Source organism: Dromaius novaehollandiae, chromosome 1, assembly GCF_036370855.1.
Source record: "Dromaius novaehollandiae isolate bDroNov1 chromosome 1, bDroNov1.hap1, whole genome shotgun sequence".
In the NCBI taxonomy this organism is placed as follows: domain Eukaryota; kingdom Metazoa; phylum Chordata; class Aves; order Casuariiformes; family Dromaiidae; genus Dromaius; species Dromaius novaehollandiae.
The window spans coordinates 126819706-126838464 of NC_088098.1; the positions used below are offsets into that span (position 1 = coordinate 126819706).

An 18759-nucleotide genomic window follows, 5' to 3' on the forward strand; every position below is an offset into this window, starting at 1 on the left:
ACTACAGAGAGTGATAGGGAAGCTTTAAATCAGTGCCCAGTGACTATTCACTCTCTCAGAATGCTAGGGAAGGAGCTGTGCCACAACTACTGGAAGCAGGATGTGATGCTTGGGGAGGCACAGGGCAAGAAAGGATGGATGAAGCAATCAGTCACTCTTCATGCTTTTGTGCCCCATAGAAGCAATGGATTTGTCACTAGATAAGCACCAGTTCTGGTTTTTCTATGGAATCTCTTACCTGTCTTGAACTTGATAAAAACAGAAGGAAAATTAAGAAAATTTGGAGCTTACTTATGACTCATTAGTCATAATATGAATTTAATATATATATAGATTAAAAGGTGGTAAAGCTTTGTCTTTTCTAATATATCTTGACAGTTTTCTCCTTTGTTTCTGTTGTACTCACTTGGTACCAAACAAAACAAAAATTCATGCTCTGTATTCTACAAAGTACACAGAATACGTTCCTACAAGACTACATGTAATTTAATTAAGTAGCAAGAAATTTATTCAGTAGCAAGTCTGGTAAGCTTTCAGCCACTAAGTCATCTTCCCTTACATAATACTTCATTTAGGAAAGGGCTACATCCCTTCTCTATTTTTAGTCTAGGAGCCCATACTCTTTCCCAATACTGAAGTTCTCTGTCTTTTATGTCACCACCATACTATATAATGTTTTAGGGTATGGGGAGAGAGAGAGATTCTTCTTCCTAAAGTGGACATTAGGAGCTCATCTGTTCAGGGATTTGGCTTCTTCTGCTTTCCTTGCAAACAAGGAGATTGAGCCTTGCTTTTCTAGAATGTCTTTCTCAGAATTATCGAATGATATATGCCAGGAGGGACATCTGGAGATCGTCTGCTCAAAACCCCTGCTCAAAATTTAAAACTAAACAAACCTAGGCCTCTCAGCCTTTCCTCATATGTCATGTGGTGCAGACCCTTAATCATATGGGTGACCGTCCACTCGACTTGCTCAAGTATGTCAATGTCTTTCTTGTACTAGGGAGCCCAAAACTGGTTAAATGCAGAGTATAGGGGAAGAATCACTTTCCTCAACCTGTAGGCTCCAGTCTTGCTAATACAGCCCAGAGTGTGGCTGGCCTTCAGCGCACTCTTACTCAAATTGCCCACTAGGACCCCCAGCTCCTTTTCTGCAGGGCTGTTTTCTCAGCCTGTACTGTTTCATGTTCTTTTTCCATTAAGTTGTATTTTCTTTTGTAGCCTGTTAATTTGGATCGTATAACCAATTTTCTTCACATACTGATATTAACATTCCTTAAGACATAGCCTTTTAATGAAGTTTTCCAGGTGTTGTTCATGATAGCTTTAATACACTCCCAGCACACTTTTGGTCAAACGTATTTTTGTTTTAGGGTCCCTGGAAATTCACAGTGGCTCTGAAAACTCAATTTTCATAGCAATAGCTTAAAGAAGATATGTATCTAGGTGCATAATACTTTCTTAACAAGTTGTTATTAACATCTATTTAATTACAGCAATGTTATGGAACATACTTAAATTTTATTCTCTGCAGGCTATAACAATAACCACTCCTGTGATTTTCATTGGGCAAGCACTTTTGATAAAACAGTGCTGACAGTTATAAATTGGTGTCAGAAAGGTGTTTGTCGTTTTATCAGAAGACAGAGCCGTATAAACCTACAGAAAATGAAAGGGCTAAATAGTATCGTATTTGCAACTAGGTGTAGTCTCTCTAATGAGAATTGCAACATATTTAGATCCTATATCAATACTTTAGTATAATTCAACGGTGCCTCCTTTATAAACACAGATATTGTGTGACCAAATTTCCAATTTACTTGGGTTTTCATAGAAGATTGTACTTTTAGGAGTTATCTCTGAGGAAAGTAAACTCATAGTGCTATACTGTAATATATTTGTTATAATATATACTGAAAAACATGCCTAAACCATATGCAAGGTGTTCTTTGTAAAGACATGGGGACTAGTACTTAAATTTGCTGAGGAATTCTGTAAGACTGCTTAACATTTCTGAAAAACTCCCCAGTAGGTAGAAACAAATGAAGGGTACTAGCCAGAATGAGGGAAGATACAAAGCAGTTGTAAGGGATTTGTTTAAAAGCCAGAAATTATATTTCAGAAAACCGAAAGCCCTCGTTGTCCCTCTCCTACTCCCTGCCCCAGCCCCAGCTCAGCCTGGGGTCGTCAGTCACTGCCGCGTGACGCGGTGCTGGATCCAGCCCCACCACGGCCCTACCTCTGCCCGGCCCCGGGTCCCTCAGCCCCGGCCCCAGCAACCTGGTCGGTGTCATCTGATGCCCCCAGGGCTGGGGCTGCTCTGGCTCACCCGGGGCCCTGCTCCCTCAGGGCAGGGGGATGGGACCTGGTGGCCAGGCCTGGCCCTGTCTCGCCAGCAGCCCCTGCCTGTGCTGGCCTCTGCCACCTGGAGCACCTGGCCTTGCTGCCCCATGACAAGCACTCCTGCCTTTAGTTTCCCTCTCAAGTTTGGATGAATTATAGTTTCAGTGTCCTTTCATGATTATTTTTCTCTGACTGAGTTGAGAAGACTTATGTAGAAGACAGCGGGCATCTCTTTATAGGATGGTTTCTCATGCTTTTGAGGAGCAAGAGAAAATGCTGCTATATAAAAATTCATTTGTGAGAATTCCTTACTTTAATTTCTCCTTTCTGTAAAACATCAAGGGAAACTACTTCTGACACAGTGGTAGACCAGATGGAGCAGAAAGATTATTCCTGTATTGCAATTCTGCCTTAGTGTGACTCTTTACATTTTTGAATTTAGAATGCAGTTAATTCTATATTTTTCTGATTTGAAATTCAGAATCGTTTCTGCTTCTCTTCTGACACAACCAAAGGGCATCTTGTTTTCCCACTTCTTCTTCTGTGACAAGTGCATGCTCACTCTTGGTAGGGAGACAGAAATTGAGGAAGACAGCCAGGTTTGAGGACTTTTTAGAAAACAGGAAAATATTGGCAATCTCCCTTTATTTACTTCTTAGTGTTCTTTATTTCTATTTTCTTTAGATTCTTTAGAAAATTGTGCCTTATATGGGCTAGAATGCTGTAGTCTAGTGGAAGTGAACGTTACATCACATGCTTGATGTTACTGCATTTATCTACAGTGTACTAACTTGAAAAAAACATACGTTGTAGGCTCCTGTCTTTTTTCCCACTTCTTTCTTAAAGGTAAACAGAATATAACTTCAACAAGACACTGCTTTCTTAGGCTGCCCTTACAGTTTTTATATGCGTTCAAAGGGAGACCGTACATACGCTTCGAAGAGAAATTCATTGAGAATTTTTAAGTAGACAGTAATAACATGCGGTTCAGGAAGTCTCTGGTGCTGAAAATAGCATGAGGTTGGAAGAATGCTCAAATGTACGTGTGCTTATGCTATTATTAATTTTGTTTAGGCATCGCCTAGTGGCCACTATTGGAAAAGGATACCTGAGTGGTATCCTTTTGGCCCTTGGTCTGACCCAATAGGTTTTTCTACATGGATTGTTCACTTTAAGCTATTGAGGTTATTTATGCCATATGGGAAGAAGGTGGCTCCACTAGAGTTTCAAATTTTTGCCCTTTATGCCCTCTCTCCTTCCAAAATTATTATGTTAAAATGTAGCTTTTGTTTGCTGAAGAAAACCTTTGTCAGCTGCTGTTCAGTTATTAGGTGGAAGTTAGAGAGTGAAGCTATTTGCTCTTGTGCTCAGATTGGTGGGTCCTTTAGCTTTCTTAGAGCTCATGTCCTGGGACTTCAGTCTCAGCTGCTTTTTTATGATCTTATGTTTTAAGCAAGAAATTTCAGCTGATACTGCATTTTCAATACAATCAAAAGGAGAAGAAAAAACAATAAGCAAATCTGAATTAAAAATAATTAATAAACTGTTCATGACAGTCAGGGTAATTTCTGTACGTAAAGAATGAAATACAGAAGAAATTAAAATAATGACAGGGAGGTCTCTAACAATAATCAATAAACTCTTAAATCACTAAGCTGGGAAATAATATCAATGAAAAAACCCATTTTATATTTCTTATAGTTTATACTCAAGTAACTGCTCCTGACTGTTGGCAGAGAGAGAATAGTGGAGTACCCAGTCTCTGATATCCATGGAGGCCCATATGTCTTTAGATCTTGTAGGTCCTTGCTTTTAGTAACTGTGAAATTGAGTTGGCTAGGTCTTTAGAAGTGCTGGAATATATACTGTAATGCAAAACTTTAACTTGGCAGTAAAAATATTAGACAATTAATATGTTAGTAGAGAAGTCTCTGTATATCTTACTGCAGACTAGAAGAGGCAAATGCTTAGAAAGGAGAATCAATTTCCTTTTGCTATTGAATCTTTAAAAATACACATATATATTCTTTTTTCCTGCCTACATGGATAATAAATGTAATTTCTTATCCCAGACTCTCTTTGTTAATATTTAGGAAGTGGAGTAACTGCAGATATTCACAAGTTTATGATAATGAGAATGAAGTTCTTGGTTTGATTTCAAGACTCCTAGTGGGATTCCACATGGGAATAGTTCTTCCCATGGAGTTCCTTTATTGAATTGATTGTCTTAGGTTTATTATCTTCCACTGCTAGAAACAGTCTGATTTTTTTGTTGCTGGAATTTTCTGTTTGATATTTTAAGGTGATGTTTCAGAAATGACATATAATAAATTTTCAAGAAATATGCTAAAAACATTTTCATGGCCTTGGAGAGATATGGTTAAATCCCATATCTATAGTTGACCACATTTTAGGACATACAGGAATACTCTTAATCAAGGTATATTTTTTCAGATGTTTCAGTAATTTTGTTTTTTCATTTTTCGTTTTATCTTCTAATGTAATGTACAGAATATAATCTGTACAAGAATTTTGTTAGCTAAAAAATTGCCAAGTTTTATTATTATAATCTAAATGTGTAGCATTTTTCCCATTCAGTTAAACATGAGATTGGCTTATCTAGAAGCAGACAAACACTACAGTAAGTCATTAACTAATGATAGCAAATAATACTGCTACGTAGACTCACATCAGGGAGTGGCTGACTGACTAAACAGTTCCTCTGTTTCCTTTATCCTGCTCCTGTGGAAATAGTGTCCATTCCCTTGATTAAACTGCTAGACAATAATAAGGTTTTGGCATAGATAGTTCATTATGAAAATTGCCGTATAAAAATCAGTTAAGGAGGAAATGATATATAGAACTTTTTTTCTTCTAATGCTCTATGTAGGCAATAAACACTTGTAATCATGTTGAGGGTAAGGATTTAGTTGGTAGTAAAAAAAAAATAGTTTGGAGGCTGAAAATGTGGTCCTGCTGTAGTGTAGTTTATAGAGGAAATATTAGTGTAAAGCAGTATTTATATTATTCTCAGAGATCCATGGAAATTTTAGTGATATTGACTATAAGTATTAAAATGAGACTTTACTGATAACATAAAGTTGCAAAGGGAAATTAAGCTGATGCAACTTTATCCTCACAGCTTATTAAGAGTTTTCTTCCTGAAAATGTACAGTGGTAATAAAATTTACCCATCAACAAGATGTGTTAACTATAATGATAGGGTTTTTTTTGTTTTTTTGTTTTTGTTTTTTTTTTTAATAAAAAGAGCAAAGCAGTTAAAGTATTTCACAAAGGTAGTGGTGCCAAAACCATGGTCTCCATATTCAATACTGCTTACTATAATAAAAGAAAAAAAAAGATAAAAACCAAATAAATACAGTCCACCTAATAAAGCTTGCTTTTCACTAATCTGACAATGTCAAAACTCACACATTACCATTTTTATTGCTTTCTTGTTGTATTCTGAAGAAATAACCAAGTCTTCCATTGGAGAGTCACATTCTCCATACTTCCACAGCTGCAGTCATCTGGCAAATTTAAGTTAGAATTGCCTCATTTGCTTTGCATCTAATATATTGCAGACTTGCTGATTTTCATGGTATGTTACAAGGCATTCCTTGTAAAATTTTGTTTGAGGGAACTATGCAAGGAGAATTTTATTTTGAGGGAAGTTATATACTGGATATATATACTGGATTTATCAACAGATTACTAGTCCTAAATCAGCAAATATGTATGTGTTTACAGTGCAAGACAGATTTTTTTATGCATATGGAAGCTTGACTTAAACAGTAGTCAGTGGTATGATTTCATTCATTTAGAGATGTCTGAGTACTGTTAGCAACTCAACTGTGACTTCCTGGCACACAGTGTGTGCTGTCATTGTGAGTGTGAGATTTTATTACTTGCAGTAGTTTTTGGAGGATGGATGATGGTGAACATTGAGAGTGTACGGTTAACTCTGTGTAATTCTTCATTTCCCTTTTTGTCCATGTTACAGACATTTTTACAGTACTTTCCACAGATGTGCCTGCCATACCTGCTCTTACAAGATACAAAGATTCAGGTTTCTTACAGTGTACTTGTTTCTAAATAAAAACGGTGTAGAAAGTTATGTACTGCTTTTCATTCTTCTTCCAGGTGAACAAAAAAAGAATTTCATTGAAGTTGCATGTTTGTTTTATATTGCCTTTTTTTGTTAGTATAGTGCAAAAATAAAACATGTTCTACAGGAGTCTTTAGAATCCTAAATCCGCCTGTGCTGCAAAATAATGTTACATTGTTTAAGACTTGTCTGTCCATAGCCTTCAAAAAGGATGTAAAAGTTTCAACAATTGCTTACTGCAGAGATAGCTCTTTTTCCTGATTACCAGTGTGTTGGAATATGCAGCCTCTCTTAGAGGTTGTCAAGTTCCTACTAAGTTCAAAACAACAAATATGGCAGTTTCATAACGTAAAGTTTGCAGATTTAAAAGTAACTCGTATTTATTTTCTAGCTCTCTGACCTGGCCTGGCACAACTACAAAGACACACTCTTTATGCATATAAAACATTTCCAAGCAATATAAGGGTCAAGATTAAAATAACAAAAGATGTCCTCTGTCTAGTCTTCCTGGTTTACAGTTGCCAATTCATGATAAGAAGAAACCATGTGAAGAAGGGAGCTTGATTATAGGGTGATGGAAATGAGATGAGGTTACATCTAGGTACATGCAACTCATCCAAGTTGCATAGAGAGCATGACAGTCAGCGACAGCATAGCAAACCCGTTCTTTGCTTCAGACTTGGGCAGAGTTTGGTCCGCAGGATGAGAAGATTTAAAATGATAGTCACTTTCTAGGCGTTAGGCAAAAGAGGGTCTTTCTCAAAATATTGCTGTATCAAATGAGTCTGAATTGTGTAAGGGATCCAGATGAAGTGTCTTGTTTGTGAAAGAGAGAGAGCACCTTTTAATGGGATGGCATATCACTGTAGTGAATTGCTGCATAAAACTACTCCCAAGTATGTATTTTTCAGTATGGCTTGTTATTTAGCTTAGGAGACTATAGTTGTAAAACTTTATTTAATCTATTATAGACAAATTTGTTATAATAACATTATATGAAAAGGTATTATGCATGAAGCTTTAAAATATTTAATACTTTTAATAATAAAATCTTAATATAATTTTGATTCAAGAAGTACAGAATCTCATTTGTTTAAATCTGTAGCCAGATGCCTCCTGCATGTATTTATGCAGGAAGTCTCTTCACTATTCGATGACACTTCTGATGAGTTCATGTATTCGATGGAAGAGTTTTTAGCTCTCTCTTTTCAGGGACTTACTAGAATCTCTGAGGACTAAAATCTTGACCTGTTTTGCAGTTGTCATTTAAATTCACTTCTGTAGATTAAATATTTAAGATGTCGGAATACCACCTTTTGTAAGCAGTTTGACATCTGCAATAGAAATAACTATATAGGCATGAGGTCCTACTGTTAGATAGTGATTATATCTTCATAAATAATTGCAAAACTCTATCTAGGAGTACCCTGAATGGTATTTTATGTAGTGAACTAAAAGATTTTAAAGGATATTTTTAAGGATAATGAAGATATATATTTTTCCAGTCAGTGAGTTTTACTTGTTTTTTTTCTATTATGCTTCATTTATAATAAAATGAACACCTGTTTTTCCCAGACTCTGGGGGTAAAATTTTAATTTTTATCCAAGGTTGATTACCAGAGCGTATCATTACTCTGGAAGAATGTTTACTTGTACACTGACAAGATTTGTATTCATCTTAGCTATGCATTGAATTCAAATAATAAAAGTTAAGTTGAAAATATTTGTATAGTAAGAATTACTTTACACTTTTTGTTCTTCATCCTCTTATTTCTAAAGTATACAGGTAAGATTTTAACTGAGTATCTGGTGATTGTTACTTTTCTGTTTTCAACATCAGGCCACTGACATCTGTGATCCAAACCCAGTCACAATGCTTATTCTGTGTGTTTACTTGTATGAAAGGCTTCCTAACTACTTGCCCAAGAAGACTATTGAATTTACAGGTGCTCTCCATGCAACTGTTGTTAAAAAGGTACTGACACCATTGCAGCATTACAAGGTTAAAAAACTGTGTGCATATACATGTTTGTATTGTGTATGTACTACAACAAAGAATGAATGAGCTTCCTGCAATTTCTCTGTTAAATGTAGAAGGTGGAGGAATATCTATTCTTTTCTTTTCCTTTAGGTTTGGGATTCTGACTTCAATTGTTTTTTTTTTTCCTGTGCTTTTAATGAGCACAGAAAATATACAAAACTAACAGTAGTTTCTGGGATCAAAGACAGGAATAAGAGATTAACAGCTGAGGTAGGAGTGCAGTGTATTCTGCAAAAAGAATGCTCGGAAAAATGGAGCTTGGACAGTTTGTGGGAAGTTTGTGCTCCATAGGGTGAAGAGTGATCTGCCTAGTTATTTGAAGTATTTTCTGCTTTTGTGACATCCTTATTTTGTATTTTGGGAGCTAGTTGGGGAAAATACTCTTACGCTCTAAAAATTGAATAAAAATAGGCTAAGTTTTTATACTGTTTTGTTGTGATAGGTGCATCTGAAAAACCCAAGCATTAAAACTTTGGTGTACAATGCTACTCTAATAGGAAGAGAGGCTGATGATTTCTCATTACCTGAAGGAAATGCTGTCATCATTGCCCCTAAGTAAGTAATGATTTGTTCAGTTATTAAAAGTCTAGCAATATGGAAATATAAATCTACTAGTGTAATTGTGATGGAACACTGGAAGCATGTTCAATTACAAAAAGGCAAAAAATGGTCAGTGTAAGGATCAGGTATTTTCTCCTTAACCTGGAACAACTCCAGAGTACTTCATCAATGGCGCACTTGCGGTTTGGCTTAAGAGACCTTTGAGAGCGGAATGCACGTCTTTAGATTACTATAGGAGGCACATGTATCCATAAATGTTTTTGTTCCTCTGTCATGAAAGCTTTGATTTTCAGTTTGGATCTGCTGTTCTTGTATATTATTTTCTTTCCCCAACTAAAGCTGTAATATCTCTTTGTGAACTTAATTCACATTTTTGACAATAACACATTATGTCAGCATGAGCAGATAAAAATTCTTTCCTGTAAGACTTCAGTTTCTGTTTCTTATAGTGAAGTGTGACTGGAAGTTTAAGAGGTCACGACAGAGATTTGATAGTAGTGTTAGATAGCTTCTTTTCAGTTTCCCCCAGATGGAAACTGTCACAACTGCAGTGGAGTTATTTCTGTATCATATACTGATACAGAAATACTTTGTCATCTAAGGATCATGGAGGGGTTTAATTTTGGGAAAACATAGGGTTAAGATGTTTGGTAACAGAAATACCCCCAATATGTGCCCATCTTTTCTTGTATTTTGTTCACTTAGTACCTTGTGTTCTTTCTGTGTAGTGCGGCTTCTGACTAGATACAGGAATTTCACTAAACCTCATTTAACTGTTGAAGGCACGAGGGAGGCAGCAGCACCTCTGGCTGTCAGTCAAGAGTTTGTAGGTTTAGATTGTAAGTCTGTTTAAGATAGTCCTTTGCAGATGGAATGGATTAGAGACTGCAAAATGGAAAGCAAAGGTCAATATTTGTATGAAAATAAGCTGTGAGGAAGAGAAAAAAATTCAAAGATATAGCGTCAATCTCAAGAAGAGTCAACATAAATACAGTGCTCTTTAGGCATGATCAACATTTTAATATTAAATAGCATGCCTGTTGTCAATATATGCTAAAGGAGAAATAAGTAATCTTATGTTATCATTGATCTGTGAGGCTGATTTGATTCTGTTTTCTTTGCAATTACTTCAACTAAAAATTAAAATAAAAATATCTTTGAAAATATCATGTATTTCTATGAAAGGTCAATTTTATGGCTGTTTTTCGCTTCATTTTTAAAAATGAAAAGACACAAGTAAATATGTGCAACCTTGTCATTGAGCTGCTTGGCATTATATACCGTAACAAACATACTGGAAAAAAAATGCATAGAACTAAAAGCTAATGGAAATGCTGATCATCCACTGATGACCAGTGCAGAGTTTATCATAATGTAACCTGAGTTGTAGTGTTGGTCAGTAAATGAAAAATGGGCTCTCTGTAATTAATAGCTCTCTTAGTATTGTAATGGAAGTGTATGAGAACTCAAAGAGAGCACGCACCAAAATGATTTGTTATTTAATGGCAAAAGCTATAGAACAAAAATTAAAATAAAAAAACACCCAACAACTGGAAGCCAGAGCTGTACAAATTCAGGTAGGAAGTAGTGAAGCTTATTAACTACTAGTGGGAAAAAAATCCTATATGAATGACAAATTCTTTGAATGTAAGGGTTTTGCAAATCACAACATCATTGAAAATAGGACAAGAAATGACCTCAGAAAGCCATCTGCTTCAGATCAATATAGGTTGCTTGTAATGGCCTGCAATATGCAACTTCTTCAGCCTTACAATGGTTTCTTTTGGTCTTAAACCCTGCAAATCTGGTAATTCCAAATGACTTTTTATCCTGCTCCTCTTGCCCAGGAGTAGTTGTGTTTAATCAATTAGAGATAGAGATTGGCTGCCTGCTTTTTGACAGATGGTGCTGGCCAGAGCTGCTTAAGAATCTTAGACCCCTACAGTATGTCAGTTGAAGTGAGTATGGATGGAAGTAGTTAAAATAAGAGAATAAACAGGTTTATAAAACAATTCCATGAGCCTAATTTTGCCTCACTTTACACTGGTCACAACAAAGGAGAATAGAGAAAATGTAACTCTAAGCAATTTTCTGTTTTACCTGATGCTAGCTTTGCAACAAAAGGCTGTGACAGTTCACAACTTAAAACAGGTTTCTGTGCTATTGTGTGAGCCAGAGGGCAGAGATCAAGCAGCGTGTTCCACATGCTCCATTTCCCTGTCATTCCTGATTGTGTCAGGAGCAGAGCAGGCTCCTTAAGGCTGTCCAGTTTGTGAGTGGATGTTTCAGGCAGCACACTTCTGTGAGTCTGCAGTCCCAGGACACCTTGTCCATAACATTTTGAATGGCAGGGCAGCCTAGGAACCTCAGAGTCTGTGTGGCTTAACAGCTCTTCACTGTCAAGGATTGTCATGTCTGGGAGCTCTGCAGCAGGGGCATAAAAGCTGTAAGAGACAGATTTTCAGAACTTCCAGCATCAGCAGATCTAGGGACTGAGATCCTGAGACTTTTGGTGCTAAGGAAGAACTCTTTTGAGTATCATATTCCTTTCTTCTTGGCATGAAGCCTGGAGAGATCAAGCTGAGTTCAGATTTTTAAATATCTGTTGATGGGAGTTCCCAAAGCCAAGCACCAACTTCCTCTTAGCAACCTAAGATGACTGGAAGCTCTGTAATTTCTGCATCTAATGTGAGCCTCCCAGTAGAGTTGCAGTGAACTCTGGAAGTGCTGGCCTTTCCTCAAGTTTAGACAGTGCTCTAGCCAGTGTAGGCTCATGCATGTTTGAAGAAGACTTTTGTTCTTTTCTGTGTAGTTACTTTATTTCATTTTTAATTCATACATTTCACAACATTACTGCAATTTTAGTATGACAGATTTCCACAAAGGATTGGTTTAAATTTAACCTGATGTTGCACTGCATGTGCATTTCTATCCCTATCTCAAGTGCTAAATAAAATGTCAGCTTAAATCACTTCAGTCGTAATGATAAGTCAGTATTACTAGACTTGTCCAAAGTGATGACTTTTACTTATCCTGGGAAGCCATAGTGACTCTTTGTTCTAGATAAAATATGAACTCCTTCAAATACTATTTAAGTCATAGTTCAATGCTGTTTTACATAGCCTGTACTTTAGAATGCATTTTGAAACTAAATTGTCCAAATAGTTTTGCCAGCCTTTTAGAAATCACTTCAACTGGCTTAAACGCAACTCCCTGATAGAGATAAAACATGCAAGAATAGTAGGGATTTTTGTTTCTTTTACTTCAGAAGATGACATACATGAGCCAGGTTAATTGGTATTTACAGTATTTACTGCTTTTACATAAATACATTAAACTGGGTATCAGGAGACTATGATTTGAGCAAGTGTAGATGGTGCAGATGATTGTCATATACTCATTATCAATTTTGGTATCTATTTGATTTAATTTATGTTTATTTTAAGCAAACTTGGTTTCTTTTGGGTCATTGCAAGATTGTCAGTTTCATCACATGTAAAAATTGTAGAATGACTTTGATACTGAATTAAATACTGTGAAGATGATTAGTATTTTATTGACTGCTATACAAAAAGGTCTAGAAAAAATGGTCGTTTTAAGTTAAGATTTAAAACGTGAACAGCCATCATATGTGATTTTAATAGACAGCTAATATGTTGGCCACAAAAGAAGTAATTTGCAAATCAGTACCTTTTCATAAGACAAAAGTCCTTCTGTTGAGTGGATCCAGGAGGTAGGGGAGAAGTATTTTCAAACTCTCCCTTTCTTTGCTTTCATTGCCAGTCACTGACATGAGGTGGGGCAATGGCAGCATGAAAATAGCCATGCTGAGTCTGACCAGTATTTTGTCTCCTGCTGTAGTCAGAGGAGACATTGTCATCGAGGAGGTAGTTCCCCCGGTGAGACTCATCTTTTGCGTTTTTGATGTGCTGATCCCCGTGATCTCACGAAATATAGGAAGCTTGAATATAGGAAGCACTGTTGAATTTGGGGGACTGTTTGTGCTCTCTTCTGAAGAAAACAAACAAACAAATAACCCCTTCCCCCCCACCGTCCTCTCCCAACAAAAAAACCAGTGGTCATAATTAGATGCCTGCAGAAGAATAAGGACAGGGTAGGCTTGTATGACATTTCTACCTAACACTCCTTCAGCCTCCAACTATTTTCAGCTCAGGGAACTTGCAAAACCAGATGTGGTGTTGCATGTTTCATAACCATCAACAAATTTCTTTTTCTATGTAATTATTCAGTCTTCCCTTGAGACTATGTAAACATGCAGCATCCACAACATTCTTTTGGCAGCATTCCACAGTCTAATGCTGACTGTGTGTTGGATGGCCCTCTCCTTTTTTCCCTTGATCATGGCTCCTATCATTTGATGCCTGATACTTTTTGTAGACCTCTATCATATGCCTCCTTGTCATCTGTTTTCCCAACTTCAGAGTCCTAGCCAATTTAGTTATTCCCGGTATGGAAACCATGGTATTACCTGTAATTGTCCTTGCTGCAATTTGGTGAGCTTTTTTCAATTACACCGTATCCATTTTGAGATAAAGATGCAAACAGTATTCAAAGTTTGTGCAGTTAGATGCATGCTTTGCATGGATGAGATTTCCCAATGATAATCTCTATGTTGTTGTCTATTTCTTTACAAATTATTTCTAATGCTTCATTTGCTTTATTGAATGTTTCCTAGCACTGTGCTGACATTTTCATAAAACTATTCGTCACAATCCCAAGTTCTCATTGGTGAGCTGTAATGGCTTGGAGGCCATTGTTTTATATGAACTATTTCCCTATGTTCATCCTTTTACATCTATCTACACTGAATTTCCTCCTCGTTTTATTGAGTACTGAGATGGTCTCATAAGGTCTTTCTGTAATCCTTGCACTGTGAATCCTTGTCCTCACAACCTCGAGCAACTTAGAACATCAGTGAACGTTCTCATTTTCCAAGTTGTCATAGACCCTTGAGGACTTTTTTGATGACTTACATTGTACAAACTGTTAAATCCTAAACTGTATCCCTTTTTTTCTTTTTTTTTAGTGAGTTATATATTCAGTCTGTCTCATCCATGTCTGCTGAGTTTTCTTTTAAATATATAGGCAAAAACTTTTTTGGAAAGAGAACTAAATCACCCTTAATCACCTTGTTGAACTCCTTTGATGATGTGCCATAGGTTTGTAAGGCAGGACTACATTTTATAGATGTTGACTCCTGCTAGGTAGATCCTATTTATGGAGGTCTCATTTATAGTAGATCTAGCTTATACTTATCCTACTCTTTTGGTTTTTTATTGTTTTTTTCTACTACATTAGTTGATATATTTGAGGCTTAGAGATCTGTAGTTCTCCTATCTACCCCAAAACCTTTTTAAGATGTTGTTGTCATATTTGCTACCATCCAGTTCTCAGGTCCCAAGATAGTTTTAAGAATACTGTCTTTTATTATTATTATTATAATTATTTTTCCTTTAGTCCATCTTACCAGTGAGGTAAAGGACATCCCAGAAAGTTTCCTTGACAGCAACTGTAACCTAGGAACAAACGTTGGCACTATTCCCATCAAAATAAGTTTCTAGAACTTAACTCACTTGGATGGATGTGTGCATTGAGTTCACTTGAAAAAGTAGCTGTTGCCAAAGTTGTGAGCCAAATGTAAATTAACATGATTCCACTGATGTTATGCTACGCTGATTGCTATTATAAGTCCTCTACCTCACCATTTACCTGTACGTGTGTACATGTACATATAGATACGCATACATATACACACACATGAACATATCTCTATAGTACGTGCTAAGCCTGTTTCACATACTGCCAGTGATTGTCTGCCTCTGCTTTAGAATTCTCAGTTGGCAAAAGACCAATAAATTATACATAATTTCCCTCTATCAATTTATTTTAATTCTTTTCTCTCAGGCTGTACATTTCCTATTCATCCTTTTATGGGGAGGGCTGATTTTCGTTTGGGAGAGGGTTCCTTCTGACTTTAATATCAATTCTTTCTGTTCCAGAAAAATCACTAATAAATCAGTAGTTTATAAACATAACCTTTTTCTAATGTTATATGAATAATCTGAAAATGTTCTTTGGGTAATATCAGCTTGAATAAATTAAGAAATATCAAGTTTTCACTACAGGTTATTGTTTTTACTATCTATTTCTTACAGCTAGGGGAAAAGTTTAAATTTTAAAAGTTCTTTAACTACATTGAATGGCATTACCATGAAAGTATAAACCAGTCAGGTAACTTTTCCTTTTTTACTTTGAGATATTCTGTTAGCTACTCCAAAAATGTAGGTCTCTTACTTTTTAGAGAAAGCTTTCTATACTCCAGTCACATGTGTAGAAATGCAGCATACGTTTAGATTCTAAAGTTCTCTTGCTTTTAAAAAAGTCTTCTGTTTAAACACTAATTTTTCTGACCTTCATACCATTTTAAGATATTAATCTCAGAATCGGAGAGTAAAGCTTCAGCAACCAAAATTTTATTGATCTTGCTCAGTTGCAGGACTAATGCAGATCCAATACCTTTACCTTCTATAGACTCTCTTTCCATGTGGTCTCCCTACTACACTTTCCTTTCTTGTCTGAAACTTAAGAGTTGTCGCTTATTCAAGAGCACTTCATTTTCTCCGCCTGTTACTCAACTTTATCTAGTTTTTATGAAGTTTTCTGTACTCAGTTCCTTATCAGTGTTGAATAAGAATTAGATTAAGAACTTGTTGATCTGTCTCACAACATATAAAATAGAATTTTGTAAGTTAAACAATGAGTTGTCCTATTCAAAGAGGGGAACATAAAGTAAATCAGTTAACTTAGGTGATACTATACGGAAAGAGAATTTTCTGTGTTACTGTGTGTGTGAGAAGAAAAATCAAGCCACATGCTGATAGCATAAAAAGCAATAAGGACTTAATATTGTTCTTCTTCTATCTATATAGTCGTTTATTAGAACTTTTTAAACAGAAGATTGAATTACAACAAAGCAGTTCAAAACAAAAAAAGTGACTTACTTTTCTAGCCCTTTTGCTCATAAAGACTCTAAAATGCTCTCCTGAAATGACATTTCTGAGTCACAACTTTTTGGCTCCAATTATTTAATGAATTATTATTGTTATTATTATTTTTATGTAGGAGACAAACAAGTATAACTGTGGAATTCACTAGTCGTTTTCTGCACCCTGCTGAAGCGATGTTGCTACTGATTTCAAAGACTGTGGGTGGAATAGGTGGTGCCACACTGACATTCTCTCTGAAATCTAAAGTCAAGCGTATTGAGCCTGCTGTAAGTTTATGTTTGTATAATTAATACTATCACAAAAATATTGTTCAGCAGTATGATGTATCAAACACAAGCGAACTGGGGTGAGAATATAAAGATGAGTTACCATTAATGCCTTTGAGCTATTAATTTTCAGGTATTCAATTTTAGGCTATATATGTGCAGAGAAGTGCCTAGTGGAATATGTAAGATACCTAAGGATATATTTAGATCCTGAATAAAATCTAAATTTAAAATTTTGCCCTGATTGCTCTGAAAATCAAACTGGAGTCCTTTCAGCATATGGATGCTTTTGGAAATTTCATTGTTGATGTGGTGATAAGCCTCTTCTAGTGATTTCAGTTGTCAGATGGACAGCAAACTTTTAGATATTACTATGTTTATTTGTAATTTAGGTAACCCTTAGATTTAAGATATAGCCCAGAAATAGAGCAGGGACTGGCATGCTGTCCAACATTTGTTATCAAACATTCTCTGAGCAGACCTGGATAGGTCCTATCCTGAACTTAGAGGGTGTTTGTGACTTCTTTTCCTTTTCCATGAGAAAATAGCTTGATTCTTGTCCCTGTGCTATCATTCTGAAGAACATTTAGAATATGATGAAGCTAATGCATGTTTAAAAAGAAATGGGCTTTAACTCTTTACTGGCAACAAAGCCTAACATTTTAATTATGTTAATTCTGTAGTCATCAGTGGCCAAATACATAGTTCTATACTTTGTAATGTTTTCCTGTTTGTCAATGTATAAGCATGAATGTGGTTTGCAACTTTTGATATATCTGACATATTGATTTAACTTTTTGTTCTCTTTTAGGATATATTAAAATGCAAATCCCCATGTTATGAGCTGAAGAAAGTTATTCTAAATGTTACTAATCCCTTCAGAACTGATGGCCTATTCAGGTAGACAATTCTGTAAAGGCAAAATTATAATGCTCATGCTGTTTTATGAACTCTTTTCCACAATTTTCTCTTTCTATTTAAAGGTGTAAAACCTTGAGGTTAAATTATAGGGATTTACATTGCCAAAATTGTTAGAAGCACTATGAAGTGGAGGCTATCATAATGAATAAAGAAGATAAATAAACCTTAATTGAAATCCGTCTCAGTGTAAGCAATAAAGCTAGAGCTTTAATCTAATGGAGTTCATGAACCTTGCTTGTATTTTTGTGTTTGGCTGAGGTTCAGCAGAATTCCAAAGAGAAATAAACTATATTAATTAATAGTTGGTTATTTTTTCCCCAGTCTGCTTTATCCTGTTGTTTAAATTATTAAGCATGCAAAAGAAAAATTTTCTTTTGCCTTGGGTCTCACATCACTATCGGTTAATCTAATTTTTCATTTGTATTCACCATAGATGTAACACTTCCAGAGTTATAAACATTATTTTCCTGATATGTCATGAATAGAATCCTGCACCTCTTTCCTATCTCATTTTATGTGATCTGGCTCTGTATTTTGTCTTTACTCTTCAGAGCTAAACATTGGTTCATGTCATTCATTTATTTACGAGAACATTTTTAATTTCTTTTACTGGTGTGTTTTAATATATATGCTGCTTTGGCTGAGAATGAAATTTCTTTTTTGTCCACAGAGTAGGTTTGGTATAGACACCTGTAACAGGATTGTTTTTCACTGCTCCAGCAGTGTGCTCTGGCATAAACCTCCTATATAGGAATCATATGAATTTATTTAGTTTCTGTACTTTTTTTTCATCTTTGAGGTGGTCAGTGAGGCAGTCTGTAATCAGTTCTGTGATGTGGATAACTCTTTCAGAAAGAATAGATTAAGGCAATTAAGTCATTTAATTTCATATATACCATTTAACAGCTACATGAAAACTTCCTGAAGTAATTATCGAATTGGGCCACATTTGAACCAGTAACCTACAAGTAAAAAACTTTTTGTAGCATATTTCCAAAGTTCTGAGCCATCTAGTCTTCCATGAGGGGCGTATTGCTTAGCTGCAAATAACATGCAGAAGTGCACCTCTGATACCAAAGCAGTAGCTCTTTTATAGAAAATAGTGCTGAAAATCTTAAAACTAGATGTATAACATAGCACTCTATTAAAAAAAGGACAGATTAAAAAGATGAGCCTCTTTAAACTTGTGTCACATAAGTAGCAAATGTCAGATATTTCCAAAAGCTGTAAATATTGCATCCTAAACCAGTCCTTTCCTGGCATTCTGTTGTTTGTTAGGTGCTACTTGTTCAATCAATTAAGTAATGTTTTCTGTTTTTACAATTCATAGATTATAATATTCATGTATATATATATATTTTAAAGATTACTGAATACTTGTACTTCATTAAGTAAAACAAGTTAAATACTTTCAAAATCATCAATTGCATTTCTCTGTGAAGTACTGCAGCTATTTCTTACCCAGGAATAGAAAAATATTTCTATGTCATA

At 35.7% G+C, this 18759-nt stretch overlaps 1 protein-coding gene across 1 annotated transcript in view; it reads left to right on the forward strand.

Moving 5' to 3' along the window:
- The window catches only part of CFAP47 (cilia and flagella associated protein 47), a 386437-nt gene that overhangs the window by 130990 nt on the left and 236688 nt on the right, over positions 1-18759 (forward strand). Inside the window, exons 37-40 of the mRNA XM_064505814.1 lie at positions 8292-8426; positions 8935-9047; positions 16197-16347; positions 17159-17247. Coding sequence (XP_064361884.1) covers positions 8292-8426; positions 8935-9047; positions 16197-16347; positions 17159-17247 — 488 coding nt within the window. The remainder of the gene's footprint in view (positions 1-8291; positions 8427-8934; positions 9048-16196; positions 16348-17158; positions 17248-18759) is intronic.